Here is a 15,430-nt window from a genome sequence, read left to right as displayed (position 1 = left end):
AGAACAACTGCTTTTGTTTATCAAGGATAAAATATGACTTGTACTTACAGTACTTGTACAGATTTGTAGTGACTACAAATCACTCGACCAACATTTGCAAATACTTGTAGTTGTTGACATTTAAAACAATATCATTTTATCAAGTGTCTATTTATGATGTTATTTATTTTTGTTATGTATTGGTTCTTGTGGGCTTTGTTTCCTCCAACAAGCCAACCTAACCCAAACTGTTGTTGTTGTTGTTGTTGTTGTTGTTGTTCTAGTAATGAGCTCATAATACCACTACTTTAAACCAAACAAGACTTTACTGGTTTCCTTGTTCCAGGTGACAATTGAGCCACAGCCATTTCCCCAGCCAGAACCAGAACCGGGGATGTTGCAATCATACTGTATGATTGCAACATCCCTGCAGCTGACCAGTTGGTCTAACCGGTCAGCTATGCACAGAATAATGGTGACCTTCCCAATGTTAACATGAGAGATGTATGACTCTCCTGCACAAACCTACAGCATATCAATGATTAGGACTTATCTTACATATTTGGCCATTCATTCACACACTGACAGTAGACAGATTGACTTAAAGCCAACAACAGACCCCAATAGAACATTCTTATCTCTTCCAATTCAAAGATCCTGTGTCAAAAAGCTAAACACATGGCTCTTTAATGGCTAAACTGGCCGCACTGAGATTACATGGCGGAAACACTGACAGAAGATCCCGTGGATCAAAGTCAGGGTGGCTGTTTTATTTGTGATTCTTTGTTTTCTCCTTGCCACAATGGAGGTAGATAACACCAGTGATGAAGGTATTGAAACCAGAGAGAGAGAGAGAGAGAGAGAGAGAGAGAGAGAGAGAGAGAGAGAGAGAGAGAGAGAGAGAGAGAGAGAGAGAGAGAGAGAGAGAGAGAGAGAGAGATGAGAGAGAGAGAGAGAGAGAGAGAGAGAGAGAGAGAGAGAGAGAGAGAGAGAGAGAGGAGAGAGAGAGAGAGAGAGAGAGAGAGAGAGAGAGGGCAAGTGGGGGGGGCAAGTATTGCTGAATGAAGCACAAACCTGTTACCTCTCAAAGAAACAGTTTAGTCCCTGTCCCATTTAAAATGGGTTTGCTGTTGGTGTCTGTCCAGATGGGATACAATAAAACCATAAGCTCAAAGCAGATTGGACCAGGGTGTTTGGCTGGCAACCTAAAATTTAAAAAAAGGAAAAAGAAAAGAGATCTCTTGGGTTAAAATCTCTGATGGACAGATATTAGGATGATACAACATATATACTGAAATAAATTGCATACACTTGACTTACACTGTGTACTTCAATTATGCTTTACTCATGTAATCACTGTTAAGACCAGAAGCTTTGAGCTGGTCTAAATCAATGACACCACATCTATTATCATCTGTGTGAACATTGAAATACAGCAGCCCAGCCTCAATCCATTTTTAATGAATGATATTGATATGATCCTCATCTCTCTGCCTTTTATACATTATCTACTCGGGGAACATTTCATTTCAGGTCCATGTGGTCCAGACACAGGGACAGATGGTGGTATATGTAATGATTACAAAATCCCCACGTTAAAATACTTTAATTACTAAGTCAATAATGCCTCCAACAATTGCAGGGCCTTTAGTGTAAAAACAACAGAAGGCGGAAAGCAAACTTTGGGCCAATGTTTAACTAGAACTTTGCATTAGGGCTGGTAGGCAACTGGTCTCCATATGTGTGTGCCCCTCTCCCCCGCCCTCTCTCTGGGCTAAAGATCAAGAGGCCTGATGGTTGATAACAGTGAGGATGTGCCAGACAGCCCTATAAATGGCTTTAATCATTTTAATGTTTAAGGCTGTGCATACTGGTGATATAGTATACATGTTTTACGTGGTAATCTTGAAATGATGCAGGTTGAGGGCTCGTCATGACATCAGAGAAATATTGATAATCATAGATCAACTGATACAGGGGTTTAAAGGCCAATAGTAATGCATGTTTTGGAACAGATTTGCAGCTATTTTCAACCCACCCAGGAGGGTTGACAAGTCCTTAAGAGTGGACGACTCAGCCTACCTTTGCAATCACTAGAATATAATACTGCCTTCAAATTCTACTGTTTTGTTATGGTTAACGGTATACTGTACACTCAGTATGTAAAGAGTATTTGCTTATTTAATATCTGACAAGTAATTGAAATATACAGCGTGAAACTTTACATACTGTACAGTGTTGAATAATATGTTACACCTATTCAAAACAATAATATTTAAGATAGTAGATGAGGCAATTTTTGTTGATGACTGACTCAATATCTGATGCCTTTTTTTGCCTGTTTTCATACAGTGTGATTAGGGTAATGAAAAGCTGACTCCCTTGCAACCCAAAAAGAAGTGGGGCAATCTAAAAAATAAGTATAAAGTAGCCTATGTAAACCACTTGCAAAAAGTAGCCAAATGATGATTAAAAAGTATGTAAGTAACCCTTGTGTTACAATATTATATTATATATACATATATACATATTTTTAATGCCTGGCTGTCGGACACTAGAGTCTGATACATGATGATGATGATGAACCATGTTTGATGTAAACTTTTTGAGGCACTTATACATTTACGATTTACTTGTCCAGGCACAAAACTCACTTGCATGGATAAAAAAATACATAATTTTACATTTATTTGCTTTTTTGTTTTTGTATTTGATTAGTTACAAATAAGAAGCAAGCTCTTAACAAAAGTAGACTGCAAACATTAACACTGGAGAGAAAAAAAACAGATCCAAATTACACACTCTGGTTGTACATAAAATATTATTGTTTTGCATCTTTTATGTTATAATTTTGTTTGCCTGTAGTCTCTGCCTTGTTCTAGGGGCCTTGTCCAGCTCTGGGACCCCAAATCATTCAAATGTGGAAGTCTTCGACTCCTCGGGAAGGAGGAACTCAAGTCCCTTGAATTAGTTATATGGGAGATGTATGTAGGGCCTATAACTCATCACTAGTATTCCCCTGACGTTGTATGGGACTACTTGAAAACTACCAGCTTTGCAACCACTCTTTTTTCACCTTAAATCCTAGTATTATTTCCAGCAGGAGGCGGTATGTGCTTACCATCAACCTTAGAAGCGATAGAACTATGTATATGGATAGAACCATCAATGCAAAGCTTTTAGCTTTTTACCTGAGTCCCTCTCTGACAGAGGTGTAAAGTAATTAAGACAAGTACAGTTACTCAAGTACTGTACTTGAGGGCACGGTGGCGCAGTCGGTAGCGCTGTCGCCTCACAGCTAGAAGGTCCTGGGTTCGATTCCCGCCGGGGACGCTGTGGGCACTGGGGGCGTGTCTTCTCCTCCGCGTCATCAGCGCCCATACCCTAGGTGGGGTTGGCGAAAGGGCCTACTCTGTGTGGAGTTTGCATGTTCTCCCTGTGTCTCCTAGGGTAGTTAATACCCTCACAAAAACATGTAGTAATCCTGGTCACTATACCGCCTCCCCCATGACAGCCGGGGCGCCTGATGGAGGGGAAGGGAACTGGTTGGAATAACGTGTTCCTTCCACGCGCTACGTCCAACCAGGGAAACTCCCCCCTGTCAGGTGACAAGAAGGTCAGTTGGCTCTCATGCCTGAAGGAAGCATGAGCTCGGCCCTGGCCTCCCTACTGTGGGGTGACAGGTGTAATACTGGTGTAGGGCTGGTGTAGTGCCCAGGATCACTTAGGAAATTGGCACCGGGTGAAAAAAATGGGTTACAAAAATCGCGGGATAAAAATTTAAGAAATAATGAAATAAAAAAAAAAAAAAAAAAAAAAAAAAAAAAAAAAAAAAAAAAAGTACTGTACTTGAGTACACTTTTTAGGTATTTTTCACTTTACTGGAGTATTTGCAATTATCAATACTTTTACTTCTACTCCACTACATCTCAGAGGAAAATATTGTACTTTTTACTCCTCTACAATTATTTGAAAACTTTAGTTACTAGTTACTTTATAGATTTAGATTATTATTACAAAACATACATTAACAACTTAAGCCCTATATACAAGTCGGCCATTTGAAAATAGCCGATCTACATGTTACATGTAAAATAATATTTCTACATCGCAGTATTGATACTTTTACTTAAGTACAAAATGTGAGTACTTTTTCCACCACTGAAGTTCTCCCAGTTAAACAGAGAGGATAGTGGTACTACAATGGATGCCAAGAAGAAGAAAGTCAACCCGGAAGTACTTGGTTATACACGCCCGTGCACGCCGGAAAGCTATCCAGTCAGCTAGCTAGTGCAATTTTTGTAAACAAAAACAATAGCTGCGACGTTGGTGTTTTCTAAAAAACGAACGAGAATGGCCGATATAACATTAGATACGTTACGATTGTTCGTCAACGAACGACTGACTGCCGTCGCCGAGGACATCCTGTCCGTGTTTGTCAGGACAATATTCCAGTACCAGCAGGAGATAGACATCCAGCGACGGCAGCTGGATTCACTGAATCTGAATCCTGACATCAAGTCTCATGTGTCAGGTGTGTACGTCAACCATGCATGCACTCAGTGGTGGAAAGTAACTAAGTACATGTAAAGTAAAACATTTGAGGAACTTTTACTTTTCTGGTGTATTTCCAATTTGCTATTCTTTTTACTTCTACTCCACTACATCTCAAAGGCAAACATTGTACTCCTATCATTATTTGAAAATTTTAGTTACTTGTTACTTCGTAGATTTTGATTATTATTACAAAACGTACACTTCAGCCACTATATTTCGGCCATTTGAAAATAGTTGATCTACAAGCTCACAATGCGTGGCATTGTGAGCTTGTAGATCTGCTATTTTCAAAAGATTTCTTAAAAAACATACATACATTTTGAACGGTCACCAGAGAATTCGACCAGGACAATTCGACCCGGTCAGGTCGAGACGATTCGACCCGGACCGCGAGAGAGAGAGAGAGAGAGAGAGACACAGAGAGACAGAGACAGAGACATAATAATAATAATATGTACATTGATTTACCAAACAATTATTATTTGTCTGTCAGGGTGAAACAAGCCCAAAGGCTTTCAAGCACAGCCATTGAGATAGACACCTCCTTACCTCAAGCCCTATTGTCTTCTTGAGGTGATAATTAATGAGCACAGCCATTAGACACCTCCTTACCTCAGCTCTAAATCCTTTTGTAATGGATTACAGTGTGTCTATTATCAATTGGTTCAGCCTGGCGATCCTCAATCTGTGTTTTTTCAGGTAAAGTGCAAAGTTGCCATGTTATAATAAGTTTCTATGAATGCTTTAGCTTCAAGACTGTATTGGTGTGGGACTGTGTTGGTGTTTTTGTTGCACTCGTTACAAAGCTAATGGAGGCTAATGGAAGCTAAAGGGAGCCACCCAGAGGACGTTTACAGAACAGTTGGGTCACGTCATATATACCAGGGTGTGAATGTGGGGTTTTGTGAATAATCACATGAAGTATAAAAGTATGATATATAAGAAAAGTTATAGTTATAATGGTAATGCCTTTATTGATTGTATGCTGTGATTTGAATATACTATATACCAGGGTGTGAATGTGGGGTTTTGTGAATAATCACATGAAGTATAAAAGTATGATATATATAAGAAAAGTTATAGTTATAATGGTAATGCCTTTATTGATTGTATGCTGTGATTTGAATACACTATATTATTTGTATGTGTTATGGAAATGATTATTGTCATTCAGTCATAAAGTGACGTTCAGTCTACACATTAGCAGCAGCTCTGTGTTGTCTGACAATTATTCTTGCACTCATTTTATTCTCCCATATAGAACAACACAATGTAACATAGCTCTGTTTACACAATGCTGTACCCCCCTCCAACTGTATATGTTCCCCATCTTAAATCTTGAATATGGAGAATTAGGCATCATATGAGATGCAAATATTATAATTGGGATTTCATTTATATTGCATATTTCATCTTACTTACAGCAGCCCCTCCAGAGACAGAAGCTGTTTCACCGATTATAGACCTAACTACACCACCACGACCTGTTCCTGTGCCTCGGAAAAGAACACGCACAGCAGCCCCTCCAGAGACAGACGTTGCTTTACCGGAGCCTACCGAGCCTGTAACCGAGCTTGTGCCACCAGCGCCAGCTGGCCAGCCAACTGAGACTGTTTACAAGATCATACCGCAAGGCACGCAACGTGGGGGGCCACTGCTAGTCGATACCAATGGACACAGCTATATTATGAGGCTCCCTGCTGGCCCGAACCCTACATGGCGCTGCAAAGTGCGTGGCAAAGTAAAGTTATGTCTCGCTACGGTTAAGCAAGTTGGTGATGTCTTTACGCCTGGGATACACGAACACATTCATTACGGGGAGCCTGGAAAGGAAACAAAGGTGAAAATATACAAAAACGCCATTAAAATGGCTAAGGAAAACCCGTTCCGGTCTGCTGGAGGCATTGTGGAGTCTGTACTGAGAGACGACATGCCTCAAGATTCGACGTGCACAGTCAGGCTAGATCATCTCACGAGGCTAGCCAATAGACACAGAGAGAAGGGCAGGCCCAAGCATCCCACAGATGTGAACTTTGAGGTGGATGATCTGCACATACCAGAGGACTTTCTCCAGGGCGACATCACCATCCCAGCGGCACGAGAGGCAGACAATGCCCGGCACCTGATTGAGTAACGGTAGAGGCGAGGACATCAAACAGGTGCCTCTGCTCTTTGCCCTGATGACGCAGAGGAGGAAACGGGATTACGTCGCCGTTTTCGAGGCTGTCAAACGCCTTGCGCCTAGCCTTAACGATGTTAAGGTTGTGACTGACTTTGAAGTAGCTATCTGGCAAGCTGCAACCACAGTTTTTTGTGGCCCTGACGCTGGAGTCCGCGGATGTTCGTTTCACTGGGCTCAGGCGGTGTATCGGCATGTCCAGTCGCTTGGTTTGTCTGTGGCCTACAGACACGATGAAGAAGTCAAAAGTTTCATCAAGCAATTGTTTGCTTTGCCCTACATCCCGGCCGGTGAGATAGTAGACGCATTCAATCGCCACACATCGACGTCGACAGAACGGCTAGAACCTCTTGTGGACTACATCCGTGACACCTGGATGAATGGCCAGTGGAAACCACAGCAGTGGTGCGTTTACCGACAAGCCATCAGAACCAACAACAACCTGGAGGGATGGCACTACAGACTCAACAACGCAGCACAGCGGCCAAGCTTGAATCTGTACCTGCTTGTGTCGTTGCTGTACAAAGAAGCTGGCACAATCTCACACCTACAACGTCTCGTCACAATGGATATGGTGGCACGCTACCAGCGAAAGAAAACTAAGGACACAGAGGGCAAACTGGTGAAACTATGGGATGCCTATAGCCTGGCTCCACCCCCTGAATCCTTTGCCTAGCATTCAGGGTCTGGTGACGCTTTCGAAGGCGGGTGTTTCTCGGTTGAAAATCTGTACGACGAATCGGGATCGGGACAATCCAGTATGAACCAATCGCGTTGGTTCATAGTGGAGTCCCACTTTGGCCACGCCCCCATCTCAGAACTCCGCTGCATTGAGAGGGCTTTCAGACTGAATAATGGAGTGAAACGAAATGAAAATTCAGGCTGAGTGTCAGGCTAGGATGCCTATGCAATGAAGGAGTTGGACATCACCCAGCTGCTGGCAGCTGTTGCTGAGGTGAACACGATGCCACACGGGGTCGGACTGGCAAGAGCGGACAGCGAGGTCTAGCCTGGTCTCCTTTCTCTTTTTTATTCCCCCATTTTTTTTGTATATAACTATTTTTGATAACTTGTTTTTCTATGACTTAAATAGTGCACATTCGATCAGACTCAGCCTTTTTGTAATATACATTTTATTTCACATTTTTTTGTTTAAACTACTATTTTTGACTTTTTTTTTTCAATCATTGAAATTGTTTTACACTGCCCTGTTTTGTCAAATAAAATAACAGTTACGTTAATTCATTTCACCTCTTGTGTTGTGTTTAATGATGGCGACTACTGTAGATCTGCTACTTTCAAATGATTTTAGAGGAGGACAAAACAGACAACATTACAATAAGGCATACATTATTTCATTTAGAAAAGAAGGTTTACAAAAAACCTTCTTAAAAAAAGTATGCAACTGGGGGAGCATGCTTACAATATTTACTCTTAAATATACTCAGGACCTCACCGTCACCTTGTACCTTCAGGACCTCACCACCGTCACCTTGTACTCTACTACCCTCTAGGGGTTACACAGATAATTCGACCCGGTCGATTTGGGTCGAGCTGACTCAAATTCGCGGCTGGGCGAATTGTCCTGGGTCGAATTCTCTGGTGACCAACCACTTCAGCCCTATATACATTTCGGCCATTTGAAAATAGTTGATCTACAAGCTCACAATGCGTGGCATTGTGAGCTTGTAGATCTGCTATTTTCAAAAGATTTCTTAAAAAACATTTTATACATTTGATAACTTGTGAAATGGGTCATTCTGCATTATGAGTACTTTCTACTTTTGGTACTTTAACTACATTTTGATACCAATACTTTTGTACTTTTATTCAAGTCAATTTTTAATTCTGGACTATTACTTGTAAGAGAGTATTCTACAATGTAGTATTGATACTTTTACTTTTATTGTAAAACTTTCCACCACTGCATGCACATTATGCACTTTCAACCTGGCGTCCCTATTGATCATGTCATATCATAGGCAAAGATTTTGACACTCAGTAAACAACACATAACGTTATGTAAATCATTCGTTCTCAGTGGGTCCCTGGAGTCTTGTTTGATTAAATACTTTATTAACAGTTTGCAAATATTACAGTGGTACGATTATACAATGTTGCTAAAAAGGATAACACAAAAAGCCCTAAGGGCATGTTTCCATTTCCTGTGTATTCAATTCATAGACATTTATAGACATACAATAATATACAATAATATTCAAGACATCAACACTAGTAGCAGTAAAATATAGTATATGTATAATAAAGTATATGTATAGTAAATAGTGGGGGGGGGGGTCATTTCTGGTGTTAAGCTTACTTTACTATGAAAAAGAATAAGAAAAGAAAAAGAAAAAATACATTTAAAGTTTCCCAAGATTAATACTTGGGAAACTTTAAATGTATTTTTGTTTATTGCTATTCTTGGATCTTGGGATGGGTACACACTGTTTATCTCCAGATATTCTTGTCTTTATGTATTAGCCAACCTCCTGATTGAGTTGGCTGCATGTGACCTCACTTGCCCTATTGGGGGAGCCTATCATTGCATAGTAGTACCTATAAAAACCTCTGTGTATGCCCTTTTCCACTATATATGTCCTGATGAAGGCCTGAACAGGCCGAAACGTTGACGAGCAATACATTCTGGAGCTTTTTGCATCTACCACTGTGCAGACTTTATTCTTTTTCATTATACTTTGTTTGTCTAAGCACCTGGACTAACGGATGTGCGCGCACTATTCTTCATAAGCTTACTTTACTAGCCTTGATACAAGACCGTCTTGATCCAAGGCTAAGACTTTACTAGGACCACTCAGTTAGAAATTGCAGTCAGGTGCTCTTTTTTTATGGCGGTTTTGAAGGAGGGTAAGGAGTCTCACTTTTTGATGTCTGTTGGTAGGGCATTCCACATTTTGGTGACATAGCAGTAGAACGAATTTAACCCCATGTTTGTGCCGAATCTGGGTTATACAAGATCAGTGGAGCTCCCTCTGGTGTTGTGCCTGTGTGTGTCTTTTACGTTATTGAAGTCGGGACCCCCAGGGGTCCTTGAGGAGTTCTCCCAGCTAAATTAGTTAATTTTGCATCAAAATCAGTTTAACCACTTTAACACGTTTTGATGTGAGCTTGTAGATCTAGATCTCTTTTTTTTTTGTATCTTGCAAAATTGTGAAAAATTTAGATCACAATCTTGCATGGCGACCAAATATTTTCAGATGGGGTCTCGCGGCCAAATACAAACTCTTTATATATATATATATAAACACAAAATTATTTTGAGAACCACTGATGTAAAAAGACAGAGGTGAAATTGGAATGTATTATGTTCCTATATGCTTTCTAATCCTACAGCACTTCTCCATGGTATATTCTAAGAAAGAGGAGGGTCATTAGAACATTAGGCTTTATTTCACTATGCACATAGGTCCGTTTCCTTTTTAGGTGAACACATTTTCCAATCCAGTTTGTTGTTTTTGTAAGCTCCTTCCCATTCCCAACAACTTTTGCATTGTAAATGGCGTATGCATCTTTTGTCATTGATGATGTATTCAAACATACAAACAAACAAATACACAAAAATCGTACTTCTAATATTATGCACTGTGTATAATATTTAAAAGTTAAAGGTAGACTAAGTTATATGTTTTGGTTAAAACAAGGACGTGTTTTGTTAAAAGGTCAAAGCTCTATATTATGTGTGTGAGTGTTTTTGCAGTAGCAGGGCTCTTCCCATCTCTCCAGCTCTTTTATTTATAGAAAGACTAGGACCTGAGGCAAGGGGGCTGGGCTTAAATGCCAGCATTTATAAACGGCAACTCACAAATGCTGCTATTAAGATTGCGGGAGACATTGAGGCGTAATATGACCTTTTTTTGGTACATATTATGTATGATATTAATATTATTATTGATGCTGTTAAAATGTTGTGAGGAACCAGAACAAAATTATTTGTACTCTTATGTGCAAGACGGAACGATAAAGAACACCTTGAATCTTGAATGTGCCGAAATTAAAATCATAATATCAACCTGGCCAGATTGTGTGATGTACAGAAATCATGACGCTGTACGTTTGGCCTGCGAGGCTCCAACCTAATTTATACTTAACTATGAGTTTTGTCAAACTAATCTACAAGCTGATAACGCATCCGGTCACATCACTAGATTTGCTCTTGGATGAAGGGGCGCGGCCGTGACTTTTTGATTGGTTCGAATGACATGGGGGCGGCGTTCCCGTTACTTTTTACGATTGGTTCGAGTGACATGCTTTTGCTGATTGACAACCAATGATATGCTTGCAAATGTTCCCATGCTCTGGGCGGGTACTGTTCACATGCTCTGGGCGGGTGTGTACATAGATATATATAAAGGCTAGATGACTCACCCGCGCTGCTGGCCAATGGAGTACGACGTTGCCACATGGCGGCCATCTTGAAACAGTCATTCATAACATTATGTCTATGATGCATATACTTTAAAATAACCATAGCGTGCTCAATTTTCATCCGATTTTCAAACGGGTTGGTGTGTTGTAAACACCAAAGATGTAGTTATGATACTGCATACTTAAAATTATATTAAAAAAAAAACATGATTATAGTTATAAGTATGCAGTATCATAGGTGTGTGTGTGTGTGTGTGTGTGTGTGTGTGTGTGTGTGTGTGTGTGTGTGTGTGTGTGTGTGTGTGTGTGTGTGTGTGTGTGTGTGTGTGTGTGTGTGTGTGTGTGTGTGTGTGTGTGTGTGTGTGTGTGTGTGTGTGTGTGTGTGTGTGTGTCCGCTCTGCCTGCTCTGTTGGTGTAATTAAGAGAATTAAATGAAATTACAACCCGGTATGTCATTCGTTCTCGTTTGGTAAGTTTTTAAGGTACAAGAGTTATGACTTTTCAAGGTTTTTTTAAGCTGGTATAATATGACTGTGTAATTTATTGTTTGAAACAGTGTATGAATTAAGTTTAAGCCTGCTGACAGTACCACAACTCTCCCTTCATTTATTTCCACTGACATTTACACTTGCCGACTGTCTAAATCACTTGTTTAAGCAACTTTGGCCGGGTTGGACCCCTTCCACCTGGAAGACACTGATATTTGCAAGAACTTATCACTGAATAACTTTGCTTTTGCATTATGGTCTAGAATAAACAGGTCAGACTTCCTCTGACCACCCCCACAATACTAAAGATCCATGAGAGCAGACTCTGTATGGATAAATGTGTTTAAAGCATTTAATGGATCAATGTTTCTGTCATTTTCTATACCACTAGACTTCTTCCCTGTCTGTAAAACGGAGGCTTCCCCTGAGCAGCACGATAGAAGACCCAGTCTCGCCCAGAAGGAACCAAAAATTACAGAGGAACTGGAGGAGCTACTTCAGTGGCCAGAGCAGGCTGATAGGTTAACAATGACTGTACCAGCAGTGAAAACTGATGATGATCACAACGGAGACACTGAACATACAAAACCACAAGCTGATGTAGAGGACTATGGAGCATCACAACCAAGTAGTCATGTTCAGCCCCTCTCTTCACACTGTTCTGATTCTGACACTGAAGACAGTGATGAGTGGGAGGAGACCAAGGAATCTTTAAACACACAAAATGTGGAAACATTGCCTTTGAGCAACCTGTCCCAGGACCTGAAATCATCGAAACGAACTCCATCCAGCAGGAGTTACAGAGGGAAGAGACGCTATGGTTGCACACATTGTGGAAAAAGGTTTCTTCGTAGTGCAAATCTGAAGGTGCACATGGTAATACATACGGAGGAAAAACCCTTAAGTTGTAAAGTTTGTGGCAAAAAATATGCTTTAAACGTACATCTAGCAAGACACATGAGGGCTCATACAGCAGAAAAGGCCTTTAGCTGCCCAGTTTGTGGCAAAGAATTTACCCGAAGTGGACACCTGAAGGTGCACATGATAACACACACAGGGGAGAAACCCTTTAAGTGCACAATTTGTGGTAGAGGGTTCAATATAAATAAAAATCTGACCAGACACACATGGACACATACAGGGGAGAAACCCTTTCATTGCACAGGTTGTGGTAAGGGTTATATTGAAATGTGTGATCTGAGGAAACACTTGAGAAAAACTATTTGTGGTAACAGTTACGGTGTACATGTCTACTCAACAAACACCTGAGGATTCACCCTGGCAAGTAGCCTGATGGTTGAACTGCTACAAATGCTTTTTTAAAGAAGCCATCCAACACAAGATAGCTGGCACAAAAAACAAACATTCTCATCCAGTATGACAATGACAAGTCATAAACCGCAACAAGTCATAAAAAGTAAAGTAGAAGAATCACACAATCTGGACAGCTTACTGACTGAGCTGGAGAGCATTCAAAACTGTCATTGAGGAAGAAACATGAGGCATTCTGCTACCTTGGAAACTTTGACTTTCTGAGCAGGAAAGATGTCAGACATAGCTGGTCGTATCTATGAACACATTAACATTTTTTTTGATGGCCTAGTTTAGTTTGGCATATCCATTTTAGGGTGTGGTTGAAGTATTTGTCAGAACCAGAAGTTTCTTATTAACATTTTTCATACTGATTAATATTTCTGCCTGTATCTAATCTGCTATTCCATTGTTAACATAATCAGTTGATGCTTATAGAGCACCGAAGTCCTGACGTTGCTGACGCTAGAGGGTGCTATCCCCCTGGGTCGCTGCGTTATTTTTTGTGTTTATTCCATAGGGGAATCTTTGCCTATCAAACATCAATGTGGTGGGTCTTAATGACATTTTCACAAACTGCTTAAAAACAAATTGATTCTAAACATCATGAACCATTGTTTTAACAATCCAGCTAAACAGGATATAAATGCACCTTTTAAATAATGCCAAAATCGAACAGGGAAATTCAATGCTGACACTATGAGTACATTGACATATGGGCACTTGACACTGAAGCACTTCCCTGTGAGTGGGTGTGTAAAGGTGTGGCTTTAGGAGGTGAAATTACGCTGTGCGCAATTAGTGCACCCATTAAAGAATGAGGATTCTGTTTGTTCTTAATTTTCTGCCTAGTTAAAATAAAGATTTATACCTGGTGTAAACTTGTGATGTGACAAAAAAACTGAAGTTGAAGCTGATGTGATTTTCCAGACCATACTGACATTTTAGGGAAATAAAAAAAACAGCAATGGCAAGTGATGCTGTAAATGCTGTGTTAATAGAGCACCGACGTCTGACATTAAAGGCCGCTATCCTCCTGGGTCACAGAGTACATTTATCTATTGGAATTCCCATAGGGAAATCTTAGATTGCATCATATCAGAGCTGTGTTCCAAAAATAACAAAACGGTCGGGCGATTTTTTTTTATACTCAAATGGATATGAAGCAACAGCTGATGGTGAAAAAGTAATAATTTATTCAAAGAGTAAGAAAAAATAAATAAATCTCCAAACACAGCAAACGACACAGTCACACCTGACTATAGCCTGGCTGATTTGTTTTTTTTGGAACACAGCTCTTATATGACACGATCTAAGATTTCCCTATCAAATTTTCAATAGAAAAATGCTTCCGTGACCCCGGGGTAGCGGGAGTGATGTCAGGACACAGAGTAGAATCACATGCAATATAATCCAGGTTTTTATATTTGTAACTCAGATCAATGGACCAATAGTATTGTTTTAGCCCATAATATTCCAATCTTTATATTTACTAACCATTTGTACATTTGATCAGATGATATTTGTGTGTTTTCTATGTTCCTCAAATTTGTTCTTTACATTAGACAAACAATTTGTGAATTAGGAAAATTAAAGGGATTGTAGGCGATTCAGAGATAAACAAAGAAAAAAAACCCAGCAGTTCGTTTCCCCGACCACCAGGGGGTGTCGCAGGGAGGACTTCCATAGGGGACTTCTAAACGGGCCATGCCGAATATTGGTTGCTTTATTCGGATACAATTCAAGGAACTGCCCACCCCTGCCGGTTCTCTGAATTTTTATTTTTAAATAGGCTCTTTCATGACAAATTGACCACATATATGAAGTTAAACAACTAAATTCTATCCAAACGCTATCTGAAAAGTAAATTATGTGCCTCAAAAACGAAGTTTGAGAGCGTTTTCAAACCGAAAGTAAAAAGTTCACACGGGCACGGATGCGCACATGCGTGCGTTAATTTACGGCCCGACACACACATAAACAGTAGGGAAAATACGATTTCAGAAAGAGGACTGTGTTTCAATGCAGGAAAACACCCCAGCATCATTATATAGTGGCTGATAGAGGGGAAAAAATGCAAAATATATATATATAGATATTTTTCAAATTTAGGCTTAATGTTGCCAACAATCCCTTTAAAGATTTATTATCTTGGTCTTAAAAATGTGCTCCTTCCTACGAGAAGTGCAAAAATAGAAAAATCTAAACAGTTCTTATATCTCCCTGCATGAGACCCATTGTTTTAATGTTTTAAGAATACCTTAATAATAGTGTTACTTTAATTTGGACAACTAATTCTTGTTTCATTGATTTAACGTGCTTTTGCTAACCTTTCAATAAATTTGTATGAATTAATTTGCATTGAATCTGTTTCTCTATCTCCTATTAAGGGTTAACAGTATTTGTGGTGACATAAAGATAATAGCAGCTCTGCCCCAAAGCCAGGTTCATAAATTAAGGTTCTGGTTGGTTGCTTGAGACCTAAACATTTACATCTTAGTAAAGGCCGGGGGTGGGATGGGGTAGTCTG

General features: G+C 40.0%; 1 protein-coding gene across 3 annotated transcripts; it reads left to right on the top strand.

Moving 5' to 3' along the window:
• The first annotated feature begins 4,275 nt into the window (after window positions 1-4,275).
• Window positions 4,276-15,214, top strand: LOC308103979 (uncharacterized protein). 3 transcript variants are annotated; one of them, XR_013934782.1, is made up of 3 exons: window positions 4,276-4,513; window positions 11,981-13,652; window positions 13,764-15,214. XR_013934782.1 is itself a non-coding variant. In XM_080454218.1 (2 exons), the coding sequence occupies exons 1-2, from the start codon at window positions 4,333-4,335 to the stop codon at window positions 12,856-12,858; spliced, it is 1,059 nt and encodes a 352-aa protein (XP_080310344.1). In that variant the 5' UTR covers window positions 4,276-4,332; the 3' UTR covers window positions 12,859-15,214. The 3 variants fall into 3 exon arrangements, 2 of the variants coding, with proteins under 2 accessions (XP_080310344.1, XP_080310345.1); XM_080454218.1 differs by having other exon boundaries at window positions 11,981-15,214; XM_080454219.1 differs by lacking the exons at window positions 11,981-13,652; window positions 13,764-15,214 and adding an exon at window positions 5,961-7,859.
• The last annotated feature ends 216 nt before the right edge of the window (window positions 15,215-15,430 follow it).

Source organism: Gymnoscopelus braueri (assembly GCF_963280865.1).
Source record: "Gymnoscopelus braueri genome assembly, chromosome: 16".
Lineage (NCBI taxonomy): Eukaryota > Metazoa > Chordata > Actinopteri > Myctophiformes > Myctophidae > Gymnoscopelus > Gymnoscopelus braueri.
Note: the sequence above shows the minus strand (reverse complement) of the source record. Positions and strands in the feature narration are given on the sequence as shown.